The 27,352-nt window shown below is 44.3% G+C and overlaps 1 protein-coding gene across 1 annotated transcript in view; it reads right to left on the reverse strand.

Moving 5' to 3' along the window:
• Window positions 1-27,352, reverse strand: part of PKD1L1 (polycystin 1 like 1, transient receptor potential channel interacting) — an 884,746-nt gene that overhangs the window by 141,905 nt on the left and 715,489 nt on the right. Inside the window, exons 55-58 of the mRNA XM_075316120.1 lie at window positions 19,126-19,209; window positions 2,840-3,009; window positions 2,499-2,733; window positions 1,604-1,708 (exon numbers count right to left, since the gene is read on the reverse strand). Of these exons, the coding sequence (XP_075172235.1) occupies window positions 1,604-1,708; window positions 2,499-2,733; window positions 2,840-3,009; window positions 19,126-19,209 (594 nt within the window). The remainder of the gene's footprint in view (window positions 1-1,603; window positions 1,709-2,498; window positions 2,734-2,839; window positions 3,010-19,125; window positions 19,210-27,352) is intronic.

A 27,352-nucleotide genomic window follows, 5' to 3' on the forward strand; every position in this document is an offset into this window, starting at 1 on the left:
AGTACATAAGGATAAGGTTGCACATCAAAGTTAGATAATAGTATAATGCTATAAGCATACCGAAAAACATTGAAGCATACAATGAAAAATGCCACTTGCTAACTTGAAAGTGTGAATAATGAAATGCATACCTGCCATGAATATTAGGAAAAAGGAGATATTTAGCAATCGCATTGATCAATGTAACTGAGCCCCAAAACCTCGTCAAGGTATACCTCTATATTGGGGTCCCTAGCTCTGTCTGTCTGTCTCTCTGTCTGTCTCTTTCCTTGTCTGTCTGTGTCTATGTCTCTGTCTGACTATTTCTATCTCTGTCTGTATTTGTATGAGTCTGTCTGTTTCCATCTCTGTGTCTGTCTCTCTCTATCTCTGTGTCTGTCTCTATGTGTGTTTCTGTCTGTCTCTTTCCCCGTCTTTCTCTTTTCCGTCTGTCTTGGTCTGTCTCTTTCTCCGTCTGTCTCTTTCCCTGTCTGTCTCTTTCCAGGTCTGTCTCTTTCCAGGTCTGTCTCTTTCCAGGTCTGTCTTTTTACAGGTTTGTCTTTTTACAGGTCTGTCTTTTTACAGGTCTGTCTCTTTGCCCGTCTGTCTCTTTCCAGGTCTGTCTATTTCCACGGCTGTCTCTTTCCCCTGCTGTCTCTTTCCAGGTCTGTCTCTTTCCCCGTCTTTCTCTTTCCCCATCTGTCTCTTTCCAGGTCTGTCTTTTTCCCGGCTGTCTCTTTCCCTGGCTGTCTCTTTCCCCGTCTGTCTCTTTCCCCATCTGTCTCTTTCCCCGTCTGTCTCTTTCCCGGTCTGTCTCTTTCCCGGTCTGTCTCTTTCCCGGTCTGTCTCTTTCCCGGGCTGTCTCTTTCCCGGGCTGTTTCTTTCCCGGGCTGTCTCTTTCCAGGGCTGTCTCTTTCCAGGGCTGTCTCTTTCCAGGGCTGTCTCTTTCCAGGGCTGTCTTTTTGCCCGTCTGTCTCTTTCCAAGGCTGTCTCTTTCCAGGGTTGTCTTTTGCCAGGGCTGTCTCTTTCCCCACCTGTCTCTGTCTGTGTCTCTGTCTGTCTGTCTTTTTCTGTCTCTCTATCCATCTCTCCACCAACATCATATAACCTCACGCATGAGCTTCAACTAACAGTTTATTTTGTTCCTATAGCAACCACTGACAGTTGCTATTAATAACCTATAGCTCCCACCTACATTCAGTTTAATGGCGGCACGATTTTAGAAACTAACTGTAAAGCACGGGGTTAAATTTTTCTGTCAAAACATAGTCTACGACGCTCCCTGGGTCACATGAGGCGTCTGTGCAAAATTTCATGATTGTAAATGCGACGGTGCGGATTCCTTTAGCGGACATACATACATACACACATACATACACACATACATACATACATACATACACACATACATACATACATACATACACTGAGCTTTATATATTAGATTTATATCTAATCTAAATATATTATCCACTTACCAGTGAAGACAGGATATTGATTTTGTTTTATTGACTTCTTGTCCTAATTGTACCTCATACAATTAAAAAAAATATTAAAACATAGATAACATCTCAACTTTAAAGCTGAAAAAGTAAAATTATCCTCCAAAAATACTTAGTCATACCTCCACCCAATTCCAAGGTTCCTGCCAGTAGTTTCTGAGACCCTTCTGAGTCATAATATTCAATTGTAAATAACAATAGATAAGTGTCATTCCTAGGTACATTAGCTGTAAGAAAAAAAATCTGAATTATTTTGCAATCAATACATAATAATGTAAGGCATTTATTCATGTCAAAGATTTGCCATCAAAGGCCTGCTAACACCTGTGCTTATTCTGAGGAAGAAGTGGGCAATCACTTTGAAACGTGTAAATAAAACACTTTTTTGTTCACAAGACGGCTTGGACCATCATCTCATTTACAGCAGTGCAGATTGAGACACGTTTGCCAAGTTCCTATCTGTTTCTGTTTTTCTGGGCTGACCTTATGAAGTCCACGTCACTTCCTCAGGGAACGTTCCCTGAGGAAGAAGGTGAAACGCGCGTCGGGACGTCTGGGGCTACACTGACGGACAGTTCACTCTGGTTAGTAATACATGCTTTGTTCGAATTAGAACTTTAATATTATATGTCATAATCAGTGGTGGTTAAGTGATGTATTCTATATGGCTTGCTACTAGTATAGTTAGTGAGTGCTGACTCTAGAATTAGGTATTACTACGGCTACATATGAATGTATAATGATTAATATACATTCTGCCACCTAGTTTTCATATATAAATATTGCATGTAACCAGATTACATTGAGTTCTGTCCTGAGGTTAACCCCTTCTGTGTACATCTTGCTTGAATTGATTTTAATCTATGTATGTAGTTTTATGTGTTTATATTGTGCAAAATAAAAATTATTTTTTTAAAAAAACAATTGGAGTAGTACCACTAATTCGCTGAGGTTCATGAATTTTAATATGTAAACAACACACGTATATTTTGTAACATGCAGAATTAAATACATTACCTCAAATGTCATAAGAAAATAATCCATAAGAGTGGTGATTCGGTAAACTCTAACAGAATCTATATGTGGTGAAGTGATGATACCGCCTGAAGCAGGTAGTTCTGTGAGCAGTGATACCATAGTAAAGAGATTTGTGGGAGGGTTAAAAAGGAGAAATTGTACAGCAAATGCTCTTGTTCTTCTGTTTATCCACTGCTGGTTCCTTATGTCCGACAGTGCTAAATGAGCCTCAGTCCTATCATTGCAAAGATCAAAATAACAGAGTTACAAGTGGACTTTATATACTTACACACTAAAGCAAAAGAAATAATTTAGTTAAAAGGGAATTGCAATGGTTTTACCTTGATCTGCCTAGATTTATAATTGAGCCTCTTCCTTCATAGCACTGAATTTTACCACACTGGTAAAAAATGTGATCTTGGATATTCATTGAACCTTGATTATCTTTTGCGCCATTTACCAAATGTAAAAAAGCACAGTCGGAAAAATTCGATTTTGATAATGAAGAAATCTAAACAATATAAAAATAAGATTTTATTGTAATCACGGTCTATTTTTCAGCAAACAACAAAGTATATATCTACTTCTGTAATCTTGTTTCACATCTTAGAATTTGTATTAAAGGGTTTATAAAACCTTAAAAAGGTGTATCTTCTAATATTTGTAGTATGCCAAAACAGAAAACTTGTCAATATTAGAGTTGAGCGCGGTTCGCGGTTCGAGGTTCTCCAGTTCTAGGCTCGAGTGATTTTGGGGCCTGTTCTAGATCGAACTAGAACTCGAGCTTTTTGCAAAAGCTCGATAGTTCTAGAAACGTTCGAGAACGGTTCTAGCAGCAAAAAAACAGCTAATTCCTAGCTGGCTTTCCGCTGTAATAGTGTAAGTCACTCTGTGACTCACACTATTATGACATTTCAGTGTATAGTGTGCGTGAACAGCGCCTTCAGATCACTGCTGTTTGTATAATGGCGATCGCCATTTTTTTTTTTTTCCTTGTCTTCCTTCCCTAAGCGCGCGCGTGTAGTGGGGCAGGCCAGCATGTCAGCCAATCCCAGACACACACACAGCTAAGTGGACTTTTAGCCAGAGAAGCAACGGCATGTGTGATAGGATGTCCATGTCACATGTCCCTGCATTATAAAACCGGACATTTTCCTCCAGGACGCCATTATCTCTTCTGCGTCATGGGTGTCAGACATCAGTGTCGCAGCTCCGTCCTTTGTCCTATCGCCGATACAGCTGTATGCGTTCCATACACAGCGCTAGACAGCTTAGGGAGAGCACTTTCTATCAGTCCTTTTAAGGGCTCAAACCGGCAGGGTCAGAGCCATAGGTGACAGGTTCTGAAAACAGAGACAGCGTCTGTGTAGCCAAGGTCAGGGATTTCGTCGCTGCATTTCCCCATTAGGAGGGAATAGAAAGGCAGGCTTCCATTCCTCTACCCAGAGCCCCACAATCCTGGCACTGTACCCTCCTGTCCTCTGCACACTCCAACTCTTTTTAACTAAGCCATTATACTAGCAAACAGTCAGTGTACCTAGTGGCATCCTAAACGTGACAATTGTACTTTTGTGTAGTCACACTAGTGGAAAGATATTTGCAGCACGTCTGCCTGCATTGCACACTCCAACTCTTTTTAACTAAGCCATTATACTAGCAAACAGTCAGTGTACCTAGTGGCATCCTAAACGTGGCTATTGGACTTTTGTCTAGTCACACTAGTGCAAATCTATGTGCAGCACCTGTGCATGACACCCTCCTGCTCTGTTTTTAATAAGCTATAATGATAGCAAAAAATACTGCCATTTAGTGGCATCATAGAACTGGCTGTTGTATTCCATTAGTGCCCCACTGGTACCAAGCTATGTGCAGCACCTCTGCATGATACCCTCCTGCTCTGTTTTTAATAAGCTATAATGATAGCAAAAAATACTGCCATTTAGTGGCATCATAGAACTGGCTGTTGTATTCCATTAGTGCCCCACTGGTGCCAAGCTATTTCTAGCACCTCTACATGACACCCTCATGCACATTTTGCTATGCTAATGTTATAGCAAACTCAGGGAATTCATTGCTGCATTTGATAATTCGGAGGGATAGAAAGTGAGGCTTCCTTTAGCTTTTCCTTCTGTTCATAGACAGCATCTCCAAGTTCACACCCGAAGAGCAATTTCTCCTCCACGTCTAAGTGTGGAGAGGCAGCTAGTGCGCATGCGTGTGCCGATTTACCCCAGCTGCAGCCTAACTACAGTGTTTCGCCTAGTGAGTATGCTCAGCCTGACTGTGCCATTCCTGACGCTAAAGGCTACTTTACACACTGCGATATCGGTCCCGATATCGCTAGTGTGGGTATCCGCCCCCATCTGTTGCGCGACACGGGCATATCGCTGCCCGTGCCGCACAACATCGCCCAGAGCCGTCACACATACTTACCTGTCCGGCGACGTCGCTGTGACCGGCGAACCGCCTCCTTTCTAAGGGGGCGGTCCGTGCGGCGTCACAGCGACGTCACTGAAACGTCACTGAACCGCCGCCCAATCGCAGCGGAGGGGCGGAGATGAGCGGGACGTAACATCCCGCCCACCTCCTTCCTTCCGCATAGCGGCCGGGAGGCAGGTAGGGAGAGCTTCCTCGCTCCTGCGGCATCACACGCAGCGATGTGTGCTGCCGCAGGAACGATGAACAACCTCGTTACTGCTGAAGTAACGATAATTGGGAATGGACCCCCGTGTCGCCGATTAGCGATTTTGCACTGTTTTGCAACGATGCAAAATCGCTTATCGGTGTCACACGCAACGGCATCGCTAATGCGGCCGGATCTGCGTCACAAAATCCGTGACCCCAACGACTCCACATTAGCGATGTCGCAGCGTGTAAAGCCCGCTTTAGTCTTCATTTCGAGATACAGCGCATGCTCCCACACTAAGTGTCAAAAGCCTCTTTGCACAGGTACTTGCATTCCGTGCCGGGTCTAAGTCCTGTTTTGTGCCTAGACACCATGCTAAAGCTGATAGTCTTTTTTCAGAGACTGTATTTCATGCTACTGAGCATGCTCAGGCACTTACTGCATCAGAGACTAGGTCCGGTAATGAACTCTTTGGCCCTGCCCCTGATGTGGGGGTCCCATATAGACCACAGGGCATCAGGTGTCCTCCCAAATGGCTTGCAGAGGCCCATCCCTATGACTTGTCACCGCATTATTGATGGTCAGACGATGACTGGTGAGGTGTTTGGGTCATGGCAGCCATGAGGTCATCATTGAAGTTGCGGTTCCAAATAGGACGCTAGTTATGCCACTCATGACGTGTCACTCTACTTTTGTCTCCAGGAGGTTCATTGTGGTTCACCCTGGTTTGGGGCGGACCCAGGTTATAAAAGGGGCTGGAGCCAACAAGGAGGTGCGCATTCTTCTATTATGCTCCGAAAGAGCACACCTCCATGTGTTGAACCCATTGTGGCTTTAGGTCAGAGGTAGGCAGGGATAGGGTGTCGATGCAGGCCACCACCACAGTTGGTAACGCAGAACGGTTAAGACCAGCTCCTGTCCTACCAGTCCTGCTTGTGCAGCCCAGTGGCATTAACAGGCCTGCTGCTGCTGATGCGCCTGCTGTCCACAGGTGTGGCCCCTACGCACACGGTCAGTGTACTCAATGGCTCCTGTGTTGTTAACAGAGAGTTCCTGGGCTGGGTGGGCATGTGGACCCTGTGACGCTAACAAGGCTCCCAGTCTCCAGATCCGAATGGCGTCTAACTCGGTTCAGGCTACTATTAGTTTCATAGCCACACAGCTCTGTATCCTCCACCAAACCTTCCAGTTGCCAACCTCTCCTTTTCCAACTGGGAGCATGGTGGACACTGACTGCTGATGGGGATATATACCTTTCTCTTTCTTTTCTTATTAATTTTTGTTATATAGCGGTAACATAGTATATACCACCTTATCCAAATCTGCCAGTCCCACTGTAACAGATGGTGTTTCTTCATCAAATGTTACTTTTGCTTAACCACCAAATCCACGGACCAAAACTTTTTTCCCCTTTCCAACACACCTGTTCCCCTTTCCACCAGCATCTGTCCTTTTTCAACTCATTTTGGTATATGACCAAAAGTGCAACTCTGCAGGGACACCGTACTCAACGCCATCTCAGCACAGCAGCCATCCCTCGGTCCGTCCGATGTGGACAAGGAAAAGACCATTTCCTCCTATCCATGACAAAGCGTTCAGATTCACTCTGTGCACCACTGGTGTTTAGTGGAAAAGCAGATCTAAGATTGCGTACCACATTCTGCAGATACTCCTGTATACGTGCGTCCATTTCTATGGCAGGAATTATTTTGCCAAATTTTGTCTTGTACCGGGGATCTAACAGTGTGGCAACCCAGTATTCAGGATTACTTCGAATTCGTACAATCCGAGGGTCATGTAGGTAGTGCAGCAAGAAGGCGCTCATGTGTCTTGTGCATCCAGGAGGACCAAGTCCTTGGTGTGTTGGTGGCAGAGAGGTTAGAATCGTGCCTCCTTCCTCTGCCCTCTCCCCACAACCTCGCACAACCGAAATGTGAGCAAGCTCTCACTCATCTGCTGAGTCTTCCATGCCCATCGCCAGTTCGTCCTCCATTTCTTCATGGGCTCCTGCACTTTCCTCAACACTTTTTGCTGATACTATGCGCCCTTGTTAATCCCTCTCCCTCACCATGACTGCCGCATAGGTGCCGCTGACCATCTGGACCTCGTAGATCTTGTTATCCCTTCCGCATATGACTCCTCCTGTACTTCCTCCCCTTCCTCTTGTCCCAACACCTGACTCCGAATAATAATTACAGTGTGCTCCATCATGTAGATGACCAGAATTGTCACGCTGAGAATGACATTGCCATTGCTAAACATCTTCGTCGACATTTGTAAACTGTGTAGCAGGGTGCATAGGTCCTTGATCTGACACCACTCCAGCAGCGTGATCTGCACCACCTCTAGATCAAGTTATCCCAGGCTATATGTCATACCGTATTTCAGCAGGGCTCTGCTTTGCTGCCACACACGCTGCAACATGTGCAGATTCCAATTCCTGCGTGTCGGAACATCGCATTTCCGGCGTTTAACTGCCAGACCCTAAGACTTCCGGAGTGATGAAAGTTGTTGAGCTGCTGTGTGCGCACGATGGAAGTGAGCACATGGCGAGCGTGCCCGCTGCACAAGGCCATGTAGGCCGGGATGGTGTTTTAAAAATTGCTGGAGAATTAGGTTCAACACGTGAGCCATACAAGGCACGTGTGTCACATTGCCCTGACGATGGCCCGCAGCCAGGTTTGCATCATTGCCGCACACGGCGGTTAAGTCACCAACGGAGTACGCTCCGTCAATTTGTACTCCGGTCGCCAGGTGACAACGTGTTCCTTTCATGCATAGTGCTGATGATGGGAGAGGAGTCGATGCCAGCAGCGCAGGTGGACGCAGGTTATGCTCACCCACTGGGCTGCATTACCTTGACAGATGCAGAATCTCTGGCTGAATGTAGCTGGTGGGTATCTCACAGATGAAATACCATCATTCAGCTACAACCAATGGGAAGACACCACACCCTTTTTTATGCCCATCCTGTCTGCAGACCACTGCCAGACATAGCTATGAACCTCTGGTTAATTTTACCCCCAGTTCAGTTTTATGATTTTGTGTGCTTGTTACCTGACTACTTTTCCTCCTTGCTGTTTATGTACCTTGTTGGCCGATCCGCATTTCACCTCTGCTTGTTTTCTGATTAAGTCCTGGCCGTCCGATTCTGTTCCTGTTCCTCAATTAATGTTTTGACCCTGCCTGACTACTATTCTCTGGAACTGCAGCCTTCCACAGGTATTAATCACCTTGGGCCCTGTGTAATTCCTAATCCCTGTATAGGGGTTAAAGGGTTTCAGGGTTCTAGGGGTCCTGCTTGGTGAGTGGCTTCCCTCTAGCCTATCATTTACAGCCCATCTGAGTGTGTGGATCAAGGAAGGCGTTACACCGTGCTCTCTGCAGAAGGCCATGTGGGCCAGGATAGTGCTTTAAAAATTGCTGGACAACCAGGTTCAACACGTGAACCACACAAGGCACGTGTGTCACATTGTCACAGCGAAGGGCCGCACCCATGTTTGCATCATTGTCGCACCCGGCCTTCCCTGGCTGCTGGTTGAGTGGAGACAACCATTGATGAAACTCGGTCTCCAGAGCTAACCGTCCACAACTTCTCAGCGGTGTGACTCACATTTCCCATACATTTCAAAGTAAACCTTTGACCGCCTGATGGCATTGAGCTCTGCTGCCAGCATAGTAAGGAGGTGTGTGGTATTCCTTGTGCGCAGTTACAAGGAAGGGTGGCCTGACCACACAGGGTTTGCGCCAAGGTGGAGGACCCACACGAGGTTGAAGAGGCAGAAGCAGTGTATTAACTTCTACATACAGAAGAAGGATTGAAACAACTCGTGGGGACGGCAAGACTTGTACAGCAGACCCTTCTCCATCTCTCCCCACAGTAACCCATTGCCCAGTCAGCGACATGTAACGCCCCTGTCCATGCTTACTGGGCCAATTATCTGTGGTGAAATGCACCCTGTCACACAGAGTTTCTCAAGGAATCAGTGATGTTTAGTGCGACATGCTGGTGTAGCACGTGCACGCCTTTGTTGGAGAAGGAGTGGCGCCTGGGCATCGGCTCTTGGGGCACTGCGATGGGCATAAGGTCTCGAAAATCTTCGGTTAAAAAGGTTGGAAAGGCAGCATTTTGGTAGCCAACAGTTTGCAGATGCTGAAAGTCAACCTCCAAGCCATGTCATGCCCTTCTAAAAGCATGTAAAACACAGCGAGGGGACTCCAACCACAGTCTCCCTCGTTTCCACTAATTGGGCCACACACACCCCACTTGACTGGCATCAGTTGAAAAAGATGCTTTGCATGAAGCACTCTCAAAAATACGCGTGCCTTTCCCATCCCCTGGCTTACCCAGGGGAAGAAAAGTCCTCTGAGAGCCATGATTTGTTCATTTTGGTTCTTTTAGAAACACAGCGAGGGGACTCCAACCACAGTCTCCCTCGTTGCCACTAATTGGGCCACACACACCCCACTTGACTGGCATCGGTTGAGCCCCCTTTTGAAAAAGAAAAAGATGCTTTGCATGAAGCACTCTGAAAAATACGCGTGCCTTTCCCGTCCCCTGGCTGACCCAGGGGAAGAAAAGTCCTCTGAGAGCCATGACTTGTTCATCTTGGTTCTTTTAGAAACACAGCGAGGGGACTCCAACCACAGTCTCCCTCGTTTCCACTAACTGGGCCACACACACCCCACTTGACTGGCATCAGTTGAGCCAATTTTCAAGATGAAAAAGATGCTTTGCATGAAGCACTCTCAAAAATACGCGTGCCTTTCCCGTCCCCTGGCTGACCCAGGGGAAGAAAAGTCCTCTGAGAGCCATGATTTGTTCATTTTGGTTCTTTTAGAAACACAGCGAGGGGACTCCAACCACAGTCTCCCTCGTTGCCACTAATTGGGCCACACACACCCCACTTGACTGGCATCGGTTGACCCCCCTTTTGAAAAAGAAAAAGATGCTTTGCATGAAGCACTCTCAAAAATACGCGTGCCTTTCCCGTCCCCTGGCTGACCCAGGGGAAGAAAAGTCCTCTGAGAGCCATGTCCACATTGTCAGTGGACAGACACGTGTGCTTATCTGCCCGCAGACCCCCAGCAGCACTGAAGACAGGTTCCGAGAGAACGCTGGCTGCAGGACACGACAAGATCCCCAAGGCGTGCGTGGCGAGCTCAGGCAATTTATCAAGATTGGAAGCCTAAAATGAGCAGGGCTCAAGTTGCACAATAATGGAATCGATGTTACCTTGCATATACTCATATATCTGTGTGTCCTCCTCTTTTTCCTTGTCCAGCTGTTTTGTTTTCGCATGAGTATATGTCCTTGTCACTTTCCCATGTGTTTGTGTTGTGTTGTGAGTTGTTTGTCACCTTTTGGACACCTTTGAGGGTGTTTTCTAGGTGTTTTTATGTGTTTGTGATTGCCTGCCATTGTTTCCTATGCAGTTCGAGTTCGGTTCGTCGAACGTTTGACGAGCCGAACTCCAACGGGACCTCCGTTCGGCGAACCGACCTCGAGCCGAACCGGGACCGGTTCGCTCATCTCTAGTCAATATACATACATTCACAAAAATATCGCAGAACTCTGCTCTTCAATGTCCTAACTGTATCCATGGCCACAGTTAACATCTAGGTGTTCATCTCCTTTCTCTGTCTTTAAAAATAAGAAATGTCACTGCTCTTGTGACTACCACCCTAGATGACCCCACAGAAATCATGTGACTTTCCCTATCCACTGCAGCACTCTCTGAAGCCTAACGTACAAACATCTATAGTATTGTCAATGCATGAAGCTATGAGGCTGTGGAAGGCAGCAGAAACATAATGCACAGATAAATGAAGACAGTGGCAGTGGCTCTTGTGTCTGCTGAATTCTATTACAAGACTTTACCAGCTGCTACTGGATTAGGAGCACCATACTGTCGTGGGCAGAGGAGGGGACGCCGCTGCGCTCGCTAACGCTCGGGTCCGGTGCTGCTGCTGCTGCTCGGTGGCTCGAGCGGTGGGCCGGATCTGGGGACTCGAGCGGCGCTCCTCGCCCGTGAGTGAAAGGGGAGGTGATTTAGTTTGGGGATTTAGTCCGTGACGCCACCCACGGGTTGTGGTGAAGATGGGCACCACCGCTGCTGGTGACGGGGATCCCGGGAGCGATGGTGGGGAGCAGCTGGGAAGTTGTTTTCCCTCTCCGTGTTTCAGCAGAGTCCTGGCGTCCCTGCACGCTGCAGCGCTAGTTACATGCCACCGCGGCTGCGACCGCCGCTCTTCCAACGGCTCCGTCGGGCGCAGACATCTTTTTCCCGTCCCCCCTTGGTTCTTTCTAGCACTTCCGCTTGTGGGGGGCGGGGCTTCGCTTTTGCGCCTTCCCTGCTCGGGGAAGATGCTCGAGCGAGAGATTTTCGCGCCAAAGACAGCGGCGCTTTCAATTTTTCGGCCGGACGCCGCCGGCGGAGACTACAAGGCGCACGTCTACTGGTGAGTAGATCGGTTCTATCCTGTTCGTGATGCCAAGTTGTCACGGGCGGAGGAGGAGACGCCACTGCGCTCGCTAACGCTCGGGTCCGGCACTGCTGCTGCTCGGTGGTAGCTCGAGCGGTGGGCCGGATCCGGGGACTCGAGCGGTGCTCCTCGCCCATGAGTGAAAGGGGAGGTGATTTGGTTTGGGGATTTAGTCCGTGATGCCACCCATGGGTTGTGGTGAAGATGAGCCAACTGCTGCTGGTGACGGGGATCCTGGGAGCGATGGTGGGGAGCAGCTGGGATGTTGTTTTCCCCCTCCGTGGGTAGGGGTTGGTGGTCCCGGGGCCCGGTGGTGTGATGGGGCTGCAGGGCCAGTGAGGTGCAGGGTTGCAGGGACAGTGTGGCGCAGTGCCGGATGGCACAGGTGTACTCACTCAGCAAATGATGCACATAGTCTCCGGTAAACCAAACGACTGGATGGACGGGTCCCGCAGCCGGCTGCTGTATCTCTCCCTGGACAGGTGATGGTGGCTGTCTCTCCCTGCACCTTAGTGTTCTGTGTTGACTACTGTGGCTTCCCAGCGGTAGTCCGCTCCCCGGTGTATGGGTGCCGGAGGAACCCGTTGTGCCCGCAGGCGCTGGCCCTTGGGTCTCTAGCCGTTGGCGGTGGCTGTATACCCTCACGGTGTGGACGGTTGCCTTCAATTGGGACTTTTGATGTTAGGAAACCCCTGGGTTCCAGACACATTCAGAATTGACTGTTGTCGGCGGCTCCAAGCCTGGTCGGGGTCCGATGGCCCTGCCTGTGTGTGTTGGCTTCACTTCGCTCCCCGGTCGGTACCGACGGGCCAACGCCCGACCCCGGTCCTACGGTTCCGCGTTGCTCCACCACTCCTGCAGACGGCCACCCCCGTCTGCCAACCTTGCTGTCAGTGCCTGGGCCATGAACCCAGACACCCAAGTGTTTGCTCCTCACTCTTTGACCTCCCACTCAACTACTGTCACTTTTCCCGCCTCCAGGCCTGTGAACTCCTCGGTGGGTGGGGCCAACCACCTTGGCCCCGCCCCCACCTGGTGTGGACATCAGACACTGGAGGGAGGCAACAAAGGTTTTGTGTTTGACTAATGTTGCTGTCCTAGGGGTGGAGGTGTTTGTGTGTTACCTGTGACGACCTGGCTATCCAGGGCGCCACAATACTACATTATTTTGACTCATTCAGACCGCAATGATTAGCTTTTATTTATGACTTATTTCGTTTGCAATAAATGATGAGTAAACATGAAGAACCACTTCATTTGTCGAGTTTGTAGCTTTTGAGCGACATACTGTATATAGAAGAAAGGAGTATTGCAATCAGGGTCGGACTGGGGTGCCTGGGGCCCACAGGAGGATTGACTCTAGGGATCCACTTTACAGCTGTATGCAAATACTTGTTAAAGATTCAAAGGATCGGTGATGATAACTTATTAATTGGTAAAATCCAAATATTAGAAACCGCACTTATCGGAAGAATAAGGAAGTTTTATGCCTGACAAGGCACTTTTATCCTTTTATCCCCATTTTAAAATGATGTGTGGTCCCCCCAATTTTGATATTCAGCCAAGATAAAGTTGCATCTGGAGGCTGGTATCCTCAGGCCGGGGAGGCCCATGGTTATTGGGCCCTCTCCAGCCTAAAAATAGCAGCCTGTAGCCAGCCGTCCCGGAATAAGATACACCAATTTCGGTGTTTTACCTGTCTCATCCTGATTGCTTTTACTGGGTAAATATTAGGGTAACATAAGGGGTATAAATCCCTTATATAACCCTGTGAATTATCAAAAAATAACAGATGTCATTAAGCCCAAGGTTAGACCCCCATTACTAATCCTGTAAGTCAAAAGAGATAAACACAAAACAAAGAGAAAAATCATTGATTTAAAACAAAACAAAACATCTCCAGTTTATTAACTTCTGAAACACCCATGCAGGGTCCACGTAATCCACACAAGGTCCGTGGGAACCCTAGCTGTGACTTCAGTTGAAGTCATTGAACTCAAAGGCAGATTACTAGATTAAGCTATGTGCAAACTTTCAGTATTTTGTTGCAGACATTTCTAAAAAATGTGACTTGCATTCTGAATCCTGAAGTCTGATACCCCCAAATAAAATTCTGAGTGGCCAATTGCCTTCAGAGTCCCCTAATTAGTAAATTGAGTTCACCTTTACAATGGTCATTTACAATGACAAGCAAAATGGTAACAATGAACAATGTTTTTAATGTCTGACTTTCATGCTCCATATCTTACTATTACTACATCTCTGTGACCTTTTTGCGTGACACTACCATCATTTTATAGACAATCAGCTTGGGTTTCTCATACATAAATTTTAGCATATGATTACATATTTAGCATATGATTAGTTATGCAGATTCTTGCCCTGTTACTGCATTGTTACTGTTTTGCTCCTGGTGTTTAAACATTTTTTTTATTCCTGTATACTAGAAATTACAATATTGTTAGCCTTTTGCTCATCACTGTATTCTCATTATAACTATGGCTGTTCTGTCAAGGCCTCAAGTTTGTTTGAGAACATTACAGCATCATGACTCTTTAGAACCGTACAATTATACATTTTTGCACTTTTGTTTTTTCCTCACTTTATTCCAAAAGCCATAATTTTTTTTATTTTTTCCATTGATATAGCTGTTTAAGGATGAGTTGTGCTTTTGATTGACAACATCTATTTTATCACATGATGTAATGGTAAGCAGGAAAAAAATTCCAAGTGTGGCATAACAGCAAAAAGTGATGTTTTGGAATTGTTTTTTGAATTTTGTATTTACAGAGTTCATTTTACCATAAAACTGACAAGGCAGTATGATTTTCCAGGTCAGTACAATTATGTAGATACCAAACATATATAGTTTTTGTTTTATTTAAGTGTAAAAAAAAAAAACGCAGAAATTAAAAAAAAATAAAAATTAAAAAATATCACAAGTGTCATGACTTTCTGAGAGCTGCAAGGTTTTTTGGGATTTGGAGCTGTGTTAATGATTGTTTTTTTATGGGATACATACAATGTTTTGATCACCTGTTAGTACATTTCTTTCTGTAGGCAGCCAAAAAACTCAAATTCTGGCATTTTGATTTATTCTTATGTTGTTTACCGATAGGATTAATTTAATATATTTTGATAGATTGGATTTTTGCAAATGCAGCGATAATTAATATGTGTATTTTCTTTTCTAATATTAAATGTGGTAAAAGGGTACTGATTTGAACTTTTATATCTTTTTTTCAGATTTTACAAATCAATTTTTTTCTACCTTGTACTGTATTTAATAATTCCTTTAGGAGACTTGAACCTGTTATATTTTGATCACTTGTTCTATTGTCACGGCAAGCCACCCACTAAGCAGGACCCTGAGGTACCTCGAAACACTTTAACCCCTATACAGGGATCTGGAATTACTGCAGGGTCCAGGGGTTCACTGCCTATGGTAGGCTGCAGTCCAGAGATGGGGATAGTCGACAGGCCGAGGTCAAACCGAGATGTTAGGCGAGGTACAAAACAGCAGGCAGGAGGGATATGAAGGATGTGGCTCAATGCAGCACAAGACTATCCCTGGCAAGGAACCAGGGACACTGAAGAATATAAAAAGGGTGTGGTGCCTTCCCATAGGCTGAAGTAGGAGCTGATACTAGCTGGAAGGCACACACCCCTACAGTCAGTCAGCAGTACTGCAAGTTCCAGCCAGACCAAGCTTGGTGAATGTGCGGTGACTCCGCCCACCAGAGCCACTGGAACTGACTTCTCCCCCATCAACAGCACAGCCTTCAGTGTGAGCAGAGCAGCGCCTGGTGACCGGGGCAGACATCACCAGAGCAGGCCTTGGTGGAGACGTGACATCTACAGTGCCTACAAGTAGTATTCAACCCCCTGCAGATTTAGCAGGTTTGATAAGATGCAAATAAGTTAGAGCCTGCAAACTTCAAACAAGAGCAGGATTTATTAACAGATGCATAAATCTTACAAACCAACAAGTTATGTTGCTCAGTTAAATTTTAATAAATTTTCAACATAAAAGTGTGGGTCAATTATTATTCAACCCCTAGGTTTAATATTTTGTGGAATAACCCTTGTTTGCAATTACAGCTAATAATCGTCTTTTATAAGACCTGATCAGGCCGGCACAGGTCTCTGGAGTTATCTTGGCCCACTCCTCCATGCAGATCTTCTCCAAGTTATCTAGGTTCTTTGGGTGTCTCATGTGGACTTTAATCTTGAGCTCCTTCCACAAGTTTTCAATTGGGTTAAGGTCAGGAGACTGACTAGGCCACTGCAACACCTTGATTTTTTCCCTCTTGAACCAGGCCTTGGTTTTCTTGGCTGTGTGCTTTCGGTCGTTGTCTTATTGGAAGATGAAATGACGACCCATCTTAAGATCCTTGATGGAGGAGCAGAGGTTCTTGGCCAAAATCTCCAGGTAGGCCGTGCTATCCATCTTCCCATGGATGAGGACCAGATGGCCAGGCCCCTTGGCTGAGAAACAGCCCCACAGCATGATGCCACCATCATGCTTGACTGTAGGGTTGGTATTCTTGGGGTCGTATGCAGTGCCATCCAGTCTCCAAACTTCACGTGTGTGGTTGGCACCAAAGATCTCGATCTTGGTCTCATCAGACCAGAGAACCTTGAACCAGTCTGTCTCAGAGTCCTCCAAGTGATCATGAGCAAACTGTAGACGAGCCTTGACATGACGCTTTGAAAGTAAAGGTACCTTATGGGCTCATCTGGAACGGAGACCATTGCGGTGGAGTACGTTACTTATGGTATTGACTGAAACCAATGTCCCCACTGCCATGAGATCTTCCCGGAGCTCCTTCCTTGTTGTCCTTGGGTTAGCCTTGACTCTTCGGACAAGCCTGGCCTCGGCACGGGTGGAAACTTTCAAAAGCTGTCCAGGCCGTGGAAGGCTAACAGTAGTTCCATAAGCCTTCCACTTCCGGATGATGCTCCCAACAGTGGAGACAGGTAGGCCCAACTCCTTGGAAAGGGTTTTGTACCCCTTGCCAGGCTTGTGACCCTCCACGATCTTGTCTCCGATGGCCTTGGAATGCTCCTTTGTCTTTCTCATGTTGACCAAGTATGAGTGCTATTCACAAGTTTGGGGAGGGTCTTAATTAGTCAGAAAAGGCTGGTAAAAGAGATAATTAATCCAAACATGTGAAGCTCATTGTTCTTTGTGCCTGAAATACTTCTTAATACTTTAGGGGAACCAAACAGAATTCTGGTGGTTTGAGGGGTTGAATAATAAATGACCCTCTGAATTAACTTTTCACAATTTAAAAAAAAAAAAAAAAAAAAAGAAATAACATTCTCTTTTGCTGCAGTGCATTTCACACTTCCAGGCTGATCTACAGTCCAAATGTCACAATGCCAAGTTAATTCCGAATGTGTAAACCTGCTAAATCTGCAGGGGGTTGAATACTACTTGTAGGCACTGTATATAAAGCAATGCCGCAGCAGAGAGCATAGTTTTATATACAATGATGACCAAAAGTGCTGGCACTCTTGAAATTGTTCCAGAAAATGAACTATTTCTCCCACAAAATAGTTGCAATTATACATGTTTTGTTTTGTGTGTATAGGAACAACACACAAAAAAAGAAAGGCAAATTGGACATACATTCACACGTAATCCCAAAAATGGGTTGGACAAAAATGTTGACACCTTTCCAAATTTCTGGGTACAACTTAGTTTCAAGCATGTGATGCTCGTTCAAACTCATATGTGGCAAGTAACAGGTGTGGGCAAAGTGAAAATCAGACCTGAAATCAGATAAAACAGGGAGAAGTTCACTCAATCTTTGTATTATGTATTTGAGTTTGCCACACTAAGCATGGAGAACAGAAAGAGAAGAGAACCATCTTAGAACTTTAGAATGAAAATTATTTAAAAATATCAAAAATCTCAAGCTTAAAAGTCCATTTCTATCTTGATGTTGCTTTGTCCATGGGGCACAACATAACTAAGACATTTACAAGCCATGACACTGTAGCTAATCACCCTGAATGTGGACGACAAAGAAAAATTGATGAAAGGTTGAAAGAATAGTCCAGATGGTGGATAAGCAGCCCCAATCAGGTTCTAAAGAAATTCAGGCTGTCCTGCAGGGTCAGGGTGCATCAATATCAATGCAAACTATCTGTTGACATCTGAATGAAATGAAATGCTATGGCAGGAGACCCAAAAGAACCCCACTGCTGACACACAAACATAAAAAAGCTAGACTTGGAAGAAAAAAAGATGGGAAGAAAAAAAGAAATGTGAGATTTGTCACCTACTTCCTCTTTCTGCCACTTCCATATTACAGAAATGAGTGATATTGGACCCTACACTTAGTTAAACCACGGGGTCCATCCTAATTGGGGAAATGTCCACTTCATTTTGTACAGACACCTGAAGAGGGCTGTTACTAGCCGAAACGCGTTGTATTTTTATATCTTCACTTATTAAATACCTATTATTGTAGACCTATTCTGTCCAGTAGCTTCACTTTCCACTTTGTGGGAGTGTCACACACTCATATCATGCACAGTCAGAAGTCCAATGGAGGAACTTCCTGCAGAACACTAGGTCGGCTGCCCCCTTGGTAAGTCTTTCTCGGTGTTGTGCCCTAGGCAGCCTAACCCATTCAGGTGAGCACACATCTTGTTTCTCACTTTTCTGTTTCACACTTATTCACCTGCTATGCTTATATAGCATCACATTTTTCTCCTTTCTCAAGGGATTGCCATTGAATTCAAATAGGAGATACCATTTCTACATTGTAACAAATGTGGCAACAACATAGCGTGTGAACAAATTGTTATAGATAAAAATTGTTACAACAAAATTGTTATTCCTTTTGCCATAGTGGATGCTATCTAAAAGATCATTAGACAGTTAGGTTTTTTGCAGCGTTTTTTTCCTGACCAAAATCTGATCTTGTGGCAGGATGTCTCCTTGGAGTCATCTGCGATTTTGGTGTGTTTTTTGGTGCAGTTTTGTAAAGTATTTTGTGGCGATTTTACAGAGTTTTTTCTGTGATGTCAAGACCAGCAAGGGTTCAATAGTACCAGAGTGCTGGGCCGGGCCGGGATTGACATGAATCTGGCACTCAGGTAGTAAAAAAAATAAAAATTTGAAATAAAAAAAAAGTAAAGAAAGCGCGCTATACTCACCAGTCACCGGCATCGCAAAAAAATCCTGTAGGTGATTTGTGTTTATGCACGAGATTTCAGAAATCTTAGACTTTACTGGGACTGTAAATAGCAGCGCTTTATTAGCATGGATTTGCATAAAACCAAGGCAAATACACAGCTAAAAAACGCTGCAAAACCATTGCAAAAAAGCCAGGGGGTACATAGCCTTACAGAAATATTAAACCAATGATAAGGTCACATCCTTATCACAAACTAAATCCCAAATTTTCCATGTTTTTATTTAGTTTTTATAAGTTTTAAATGCAAAAGTTCTTAGAACTGCAGATTGTAAAAATTTAAATATCATCTCTAATTTCTTACCATGCATGCAGAAGAATTTGGAGGTTCTAATTTTCTCAATATTGGAGATCCAATGGTATAAAATTTCCCTTGCATTGGTCCAGCCTGCAGATTTATTACACAATAATTACTATAAATATAAACAGTATATAAAAATGAAGATCACCTATCCAACAATTCTGTAGCAACCTTCACACATAGTCATACACATCTTCATAGATGCACAGGCTTCTTTTAAGGCTGTGCTCACACAAGCATATACATCAGATGAGTTAGTCTTTGGGGCAGTGGCTATCCGCGTGTTTTTTTTCTCGTGCCAATACGGCATCAGAAAAACTTTGTGTCATGCTGGTGCACACTCCTTCATTTCTATGGGTGCATGAAAAATATTAGGCTGAACTCGGATGTCATGTGATTGAAGTTTGATTTATGTGCACACAGATAATGCAGAAGATGGAGAAATTAAAGGGAACCAATCACCAGGATTTTCGTATCTAACCTAAAGCCTATACTGGCACTATCAGGCTGATTCTCTGCATAACTTTAGTGGTGGTCAGCTAGGATGTTTAGGTTTTGAAATCCAAGAAAGTAAAGTTTATAAAATCGGCAGCTGCTTGAGTGACAGCAGCAGATAATATCTGGGGGGGAAATCATAGTTATCCCTTCCCTCTCTTAGAATTAGCATAAGTATTATACCATCGATATAACTTTTCTCTTCCAGGACCTGTGGTGAGGTCATACCTATGTGACCAGAAGGTGATTGGTTCCCTTTAAGTGTTCCGTTTTCTCTGCACCTGTGATATGTTTGTCATCAGTTCAAACTCTGATCAGAGTGTCATTACCATAATCGTCCTGATTCCTTCACATGAGAGAATGTTTGAACATGTGAGCGTGGAGCCCACGTATTTTTTTTTTAATAATTTTTTTAAATAAAAAACAATTAATGGGCTTCCCTGTATTTTGATTGCCAGCAAAGGTAAATCGGGCAGATTGGGGTGGCAGCCTGTAGCCGTCTGCTTTATCTGCGCTGAGAATAAAAAATACCATGGAGCGCTATGTCATTTTTTTAATGATATATTTATTTTTACAGTACTGTGATGTCAGGCAATCAAAATACAGGGAAGCCCATTTTTTTGTTATTTAAATAAATAATTTAAAAAAAATGCGTGGGCTCCCGCTGCATTTTTTGTTTTGCTAGCTAAGGGTAATCCAAGCAGCTACTGGCTGCTAACCCCCACTGCTTGGTGTTACCTTCACTGGCAATGGAAAATCCAGGGAAGCTTTTTTTTTGCCAAAAAACTAAAAGAAATGACGTGGGCTTCGCCATATTTTTGTATTTTAGCCAGGTACAGCAGGCAGATACGGGCTGCCCCCAACCCCCAGCTGCCTATTTGTACCCGGCTGGGAACCAAAAATATAGGGAAGCCCTTTTTTTAATTATTTCATGAATTTCAAGAAGTAATTAAAAAAACAACAACATGGGCTACGCCCCATTTTTGTGTCCAGCCAGGTACAACTAGGCAGCTGGGGATTGAAATCCGCAGCGCAGGTTGGCCAAAGCTTTCTGACCCCCCACCCCCCACAGCGAATTGCAGTCCGCAGCCACCCCAGAAAATAGCGCGATCATAGAAGCGCCATCCTCTGGCGCTGTATCCAACTCTACTAGCAGCCCTAGCGCCGGGTGGCACGCTGGGTAACAAGGGGTTAATACCAGCTTTATTCTATCAGCTAGTATTAAGCCAGAGATTCTTAATGTCAGGCAAGTTTGACCTGGCCATTAAGAATCTCCAATAAAGGGTTAAAAAAAGACGCCACACAGAGAAAAAATACTTTATTAGAAATACATACACAGTCACACACTCCATGTTTATGACACCCTCTCACCCCTTCACGATCCTGGTCTTCTGTCTTTTTTCTCCTTCAACCCAAGCAGCTCTGCTATATTTGACAGCACAGGGGAGGAAGAAGGCTTCTGCTCCCCTGTGCTGTGTAATCACTCAATGAGTGAGCAGAAGCTTCGGGTTGGTAAGCGGTGATGTTATCGCTGCCACTGTTGCCATAGTAACCTGACGGGCGGGTTACTGTAGCAACGGTGATCTCCGATCACCTGATTCCCGGCGCCGCGATTCACTGGCTGTGGCAGCCAATCTCTGCATGTGGGCTGACTCTGTAAAGAGTGCCAACATGTAGGGACGGGGAGCTGAGCATCTGCCCAAGCATCTCTCTGGTACATGGCACTCGCCGAGTATACCGAGTACTGAGATGCTTGGGCGAGCACTGCGTACTGGCAAGATGCACTTACAGGACCTAGAATTGACATCATAGCCATGTGACAAGTAGTCAATGAGATAATACAAAATTCACATGCTATGACGTCACGGAAATTCCTTTGGTTGCCAGGCAGTACAGTGATGATCGTACTCGGAAAGAGAAGCGGCAGGAGAAAGAGTGCAGGACACGTCGCGGGACCTGTAAGTATAATAACAATGTTTATTATTAACTATATTCTTTATTTTACAGCCCCCCCGCCCCATCACATAACTGTAAAGTCCAAGTTCGAGGTTCGGATGCAAGTTCGTGTTATATCAGAACCCGAACGCGAACGTTACAAAACGTACGGGCGAATCTCCCGAACACCAAACATCAGGGGTTCGCCCATCCCTAGCAGCAAGTAGACCAGTAGGTGTCACTGCAACACAGCTAAATGAAACTAATATTACTGAAGTGTGAGGAACATCATATATACCAGTATATACAAAGCCACAGTAATAGTCTAAAAGGTACTTTATACACTGCGACATCGCTAGCGATCTCGTTAGTGATGTGAAATTCTAGATCGCAAGTGTGATCTTTCGAGATCACACATAGGTAATTTTACGCATGTGCGATCTCGATGGTTGCTGTCTGGCACTGGGAGGGTCAGTTCTGATATAGTCCTGGTATGTGTAGAGCTTGCTCCACATGCTTGGACCGGGGCTGGTCTCTATCCACAATTGCCTTTTTTGCAACATGGAAGCGGCTTTATACAGGTTACAGGTATGTGTGCTCCATTATGGTTCTGCTTTTAACTTTATCTAGGAGGCCGCATGGCACATGAAATACAGAATATAGAGTAGGACCCCCCTATTGAAATTTGCCGTGACGTTGGCAGGGGTGGCTCAAAGAATTGATCAATTATTTGCTAAAAATCTCATTTTTTTTATTATAGTACAGTTGGAATAAATCTGTGAATTTTCACTTTTTATATGATGCATGCCAATTTCAGATCGTGCTGGCTCCTTTTTTTCTTTTTTCGCATGTGCGATCTCGAAAGATCACACTTGCGATCTAGAATTTCACATCGCTAACGAGATCGCTAGCGATGTTGCAGTGTGTAAAGTACCCTTAAGGCCTACAAAATATATAAATACATCTCCCCCAGAAGAAGGCATGCCTGCCGAAATGGGTGATGGGAAATTGGCACTACATCACAGCCCAGGAAATTTCATCTACCATACATCTTTAACATGTATGATTATCTGCAGCATGCAGCAAATGTATCCTTGATATTACTTGTCCCACTTGGCATTTATATACAGTACAGACCAAATGTTTGGACACACCTTCTCATTCAAAGACTTTTCTTTATTTTCATGACTGAAAATTGTAGATTCACATTGAAGGCATTAAAACTATGAATTAACACGTGGAATGAAATAACAAAAAAGTATGAAACAACTGAAAATATGTCTTATATTCTAGGTTCTTCAAAGTAGCCACCTTTTGCTTTGATTACTGCTTTGCACACTCTTGACATTATCTTGCTGAGATTAAAGAGGTAGTCACCGGAAATGATTTTCGCTTCACAGGTGTGCCCTGTCAGGTTTAATAAGTGGGATTTCTTGCCTTATAAATGGGGTTGGGACCATCAGTTGTGTTGTGCAGATGTCTGGTGGATACACAGCTGATAGTCCTAATGAATAGACTGTTAAAATTTGTATTATGGCAAGAAAAAAGTAGCTAAGTAAAGAAAAACGATTAGCCATCATTTCTTTTTAGAAATTAAGTTCAGTCAGTCCGTAAAATTGGGAAAACTTTGAAAGTGTCCCCAAGTGCAGTGGCAAAAGCCATCAAATGCTACAAAAAAACTGGCTCACATGAGGACCGCCCCAGGAAAGGAAGACCAAGAGTCACCTCTGCTGCGGAGGATAAGTTTATCCAAGTCATCAGCCTCAGAAATCACAGGTTAACAGCAGCTCAGATTAGAGACCAGGTCAATGCCACACAGAGTTCTAGCAGCAGACACACCTCTACAACAACTGTTAAGAGGAGACTTTGTGAAGCAGGCCTTCGTGGTAAAATAGTTGCTAGGAAACCACTGCTAAAGACAGGCAACAAGCAGAAGAGACTTGTCTGGGCTAAAGAACACAAGAAATGGACATTAGACCAGTGGAAATCTGTGCTTTTGTCTGATGAGTCCAAATTTGAGATCTTTGGATCCCACCACCGTGTTTTTGTGCAACGCAGAACAGGTGAACGGATGGACTCTACATGCCTTGTTCCCACCGTGAAGCATGGAGGAGGAGGTGTGATGGTGTGGGGGTGCTTTGCTGGTGACACTGTTGGGGATTTATTCAAAATTGAAGGCATACTGAACCAGCAGGGCTACCACAGCATCTTGCAGGGTTTGCGTTTAGTTGGACCATTATTTCTTTTTCAACAGGACAATGAACCCAAATGCACCTCCAGGCTGTGTAAGGGCTATTTGACTAAGAAGGAGAGTGATGGGGTGCTACACCAGATGACCTGGCCTCCACAGTCACCAGACCTGAACCCAATCGAGATGGTTTGGGGGTGAGCTGGACCGCAGAGTGAAGGCAAAAGGGCAAACAAGTGCTAAGCATCTCTGGGAACTCCTTTAAGACTGTTGGAAGACCATCTCCGGTGTCCGGTGACTATCTCTTGAAGCTCATAGTTTTGATGCCTTCAATGTGAATCTACAATTTTCAGAGTCATGAAAATACAGAAAACTCTTTGAATGAAAGGGTGTGTCCAAACATTTGGTCTGTACTGTATTTTGTAAGCTCAAAACAATTACTGTGGCTTTATATATATATATATATATATATATATATATATGATGTTCCTCATGTGGCAAAAATATTACCTGTTTAGGCTACCTGTGTTGCAGTGCCACCTACAGTACTTGCTGCACTTAACTCCTGCCAACCTTTTAACATTTTTGCTATTTTGTTAATAAAAATGTGGAAATATTTGTAATAGTTCTACTGTATGTGCTTATTTTCTTTATATGCCTCAATCTTTTTTGATTTTTAGCTGGTATACAGACATATGAAAAAGTTTGGGCACCCTTATTAATGTTAACCTTTTTTCTTTATAACAATCTGGGTTTTTGCAACAGCTATTTCAGTTTCATATATCTAATAACTGATGGACTCAGTAATATTTCTGGATTGAAATGAGGTCTATTGTACTAACAGAAAATGTGTAATCCGCATTTAAACAAAATTTGACTGATGCAAAAGTATGGGCACCCTTATCAATTTCTTGATTTGAACACTCCTATCTACTTTTTACTGACTTACTAAAGCACTAAATTGGTTTTGTAACCTCATTGAGCTTTGAACTTCATAGGCAGGTGTATCCAATCATGAGAAAAAGTATTTAAGGTGGCCACTTGCAAGTTGTTCTCCTATTTGAATCTCCTATGAAGAGTGGGATCATGGGCTCCTCAAAACAACTCTCAAATGATCTGAAAACAAAGATTATTCAACATAGTTGTTCAGGGGAAGGATTCAAAAAATTGTCTCAGAGATTTAAACTGTCAGTTTCCACTGTGAGGAACATAGTAAGAAAATGGAAGAACACAGGTACAGTTCTTGTTAAGCCCAGAAGTTGCAGGCCAAGAAAAATATCAGAAAGGCAGAGAAGAAGAATGGTGAGATCAGTCAAGGACAATCCACAGACCACCTCCAAAGACTTGCAGCATCATCTTGCTGCAGATGGTGCCAATGTGCATCGGTCAACAATACAGCGCACTTTGCACAAGGAGAAGCTGTATGGGAGAGTGATGAGAAAGAAGCCGTTTCTGCAAGCACGCCACAAACAGTCACCTGAGGTATGCAAAAGCACATTTGGACAAGACAGTGACATTTTGGAAGAAGGTCCTGTGGACTGATGAAAAAAAGATTGAGTTGTTTGGTCATACAAAAAGGCGTTATGCATGGAGGCAAAAAAAACCACGGCATTCCAAGAAAAGCACTTGCTACCCACAGTAAAATTTGGTGGAGGTTCCATCGTGCTTTGGGGCTATGTGGCCAATGCCGGCACCGGGAATCTTGTTAAAAATGAGGGTCGCATGGATTCAACTTAGTATCAGAAGATTCTTGACAATAATGTGCAAGAATCAGTGATGAAGTTGAAGTTACACAGGGGATGGATATTTCAGCAAGACAATGATCCAAAACACAGCTCCAAATCTACTCAGGCATTCATGCAGAGGAACAATTACAATGTTCTGGAATGGCCATCCCAGTCCCCAGACCTGAATATCATTGAACATCTGTGGGATGATTTGAAGCATGCTGTCCATGCTCGGCGACCATCAAACTTAACTGAACTGGAATTGTTTTGTAAACAGGAATGGTCAAATATCCCTCATCCAGGATCAAGGAACTCATTAAAAGCTACAGGAAGCGACTAGAGGCTGTTATTTTTGCAAAAGGAGGATCTACAAAATATTAATGTCACTTTTATGTTGAGGTGCCCATACTTTTGCACCTGTCAAATTTTGTTTAAATGCGGATTGCACATTTTCTGTAAGTACAATAAACCTCATATCAATCCAGAAATATTACTGAGTCCATCAGTTATTAGATATATGAAACTGAAATAGCTGTTGCAAAAACCCAAATTGTTATAAAGAAAAAAGGTTAACATTTATAGCGGTGCCCAAACTTTTTCATATGACTGTAATTATATGATATGCAGAAAAAAATTCAAACATTTGTAGCTTTAGAAACGCCATTTTTTTTAGTTTATACGTTTAGCAGTAATTTTTCAATGACCTTTAAGACATAGACAGAGCGGGACCTGCATCCAAAGTGCATGAAAGAAGGGACATGTTGCTTTTTAGAACTGCCGAAGCGCTGCGTTCTAATACGCCATGTGGGCATGGATTACGCACAATCTTCATAGATTGTGCTGGGGACGCAGGACGCATGCAGTTACACTGCGGTGCAGATCGTAGCGTAACTGCATGAAAATACGCTACGTGGGCACATAGCCTTATACAAGTTGTACACTGACTACTTTACATTGTATCACAGTGTCATATCTTCAGTGGTGATCATGAAAGGATATTAGAAAATATTTACAAAACGGTGAGGGGTGTACTCAATTTTTTGTATTCTGTACACAAAAGGCCTTTTTCTTTCAAATATTGTTCGCAAAAGTGTCTAAATCTGTGTTAGTGAGCACTTCTCTATTGCCGAGTTAATCCATCCACCTCACAGGTGTGGCATATGTAGATGCTTATTAGACAGCATGATTATTGCACAGGTGTGCCTTAGGCTGGCCACATTAAAAAGCCACTCTAAAATGTGCAGTTTTATCATACAGCACAAAGCCACAAATGTTGCAAGTTTTGAGGGAGCGTGCAGTTGGCAGGATGACTGCAGCAATGTCCACAAGAGCTGTTGTTTCTGAGTTGAATGTTCATTTCTCTATAACAAGCCATCTCCAAATACATTTCAGAGCATTTGACAGTACATCCAACAGGCCTTCCATCCGCAGACCACGTGTAACCACACCAGCCCAAGACCTCAATATCCAGGATCTGCATCTCCAAGGTCATCTGAGACCAGCCACCTGGACAGCTGTTGCAACAATCGGTTTGCAGAACCAAATAATTTACTGCAGAAATTGTCAGAAACTGTCTTAGGGAAGCTCATTTGCATGCTCATCGTTCTCATTGGGGTCTCCACCTGACTGCAGTTTGTCGTCGTAACCGTCTTGAGTGTGCAAATGCTCACATTCAATGGTGCCTGGCATGTTGCAGAAGTGTTCTCTTCATGCATGAATCACGGTTTTCACTGTATAGGACAGATGGCAGACTGCGTGTATGGTGTTGTGTAGGTTATGTTAACAGTGTGAATCAAGTGGCCCACGGTGGCAGTGGGGTTATGGTATGAGCATGTCACACTAGTTATGGGGGAATACCAACCAAACGACAAAATGGGGGGGGGGA

Source organism: Anomaloglossus baeobatrachus, chromosome 6, assembly GCF_048569485.1.
Source record: "Anomaloglossus baeobatrachus isolate aAnoBae1 chromosome 6, aAnoBae1.hap1, whole genome shotgun sequence".
In the NCBI taxonomy this organism is placed as follows: Eukaryota; Metazoa; Chordata; class Amphibia; order Anura; family Aromobatidae; genus Anomaloglossus; species Anomaloglossus baeobatrachus.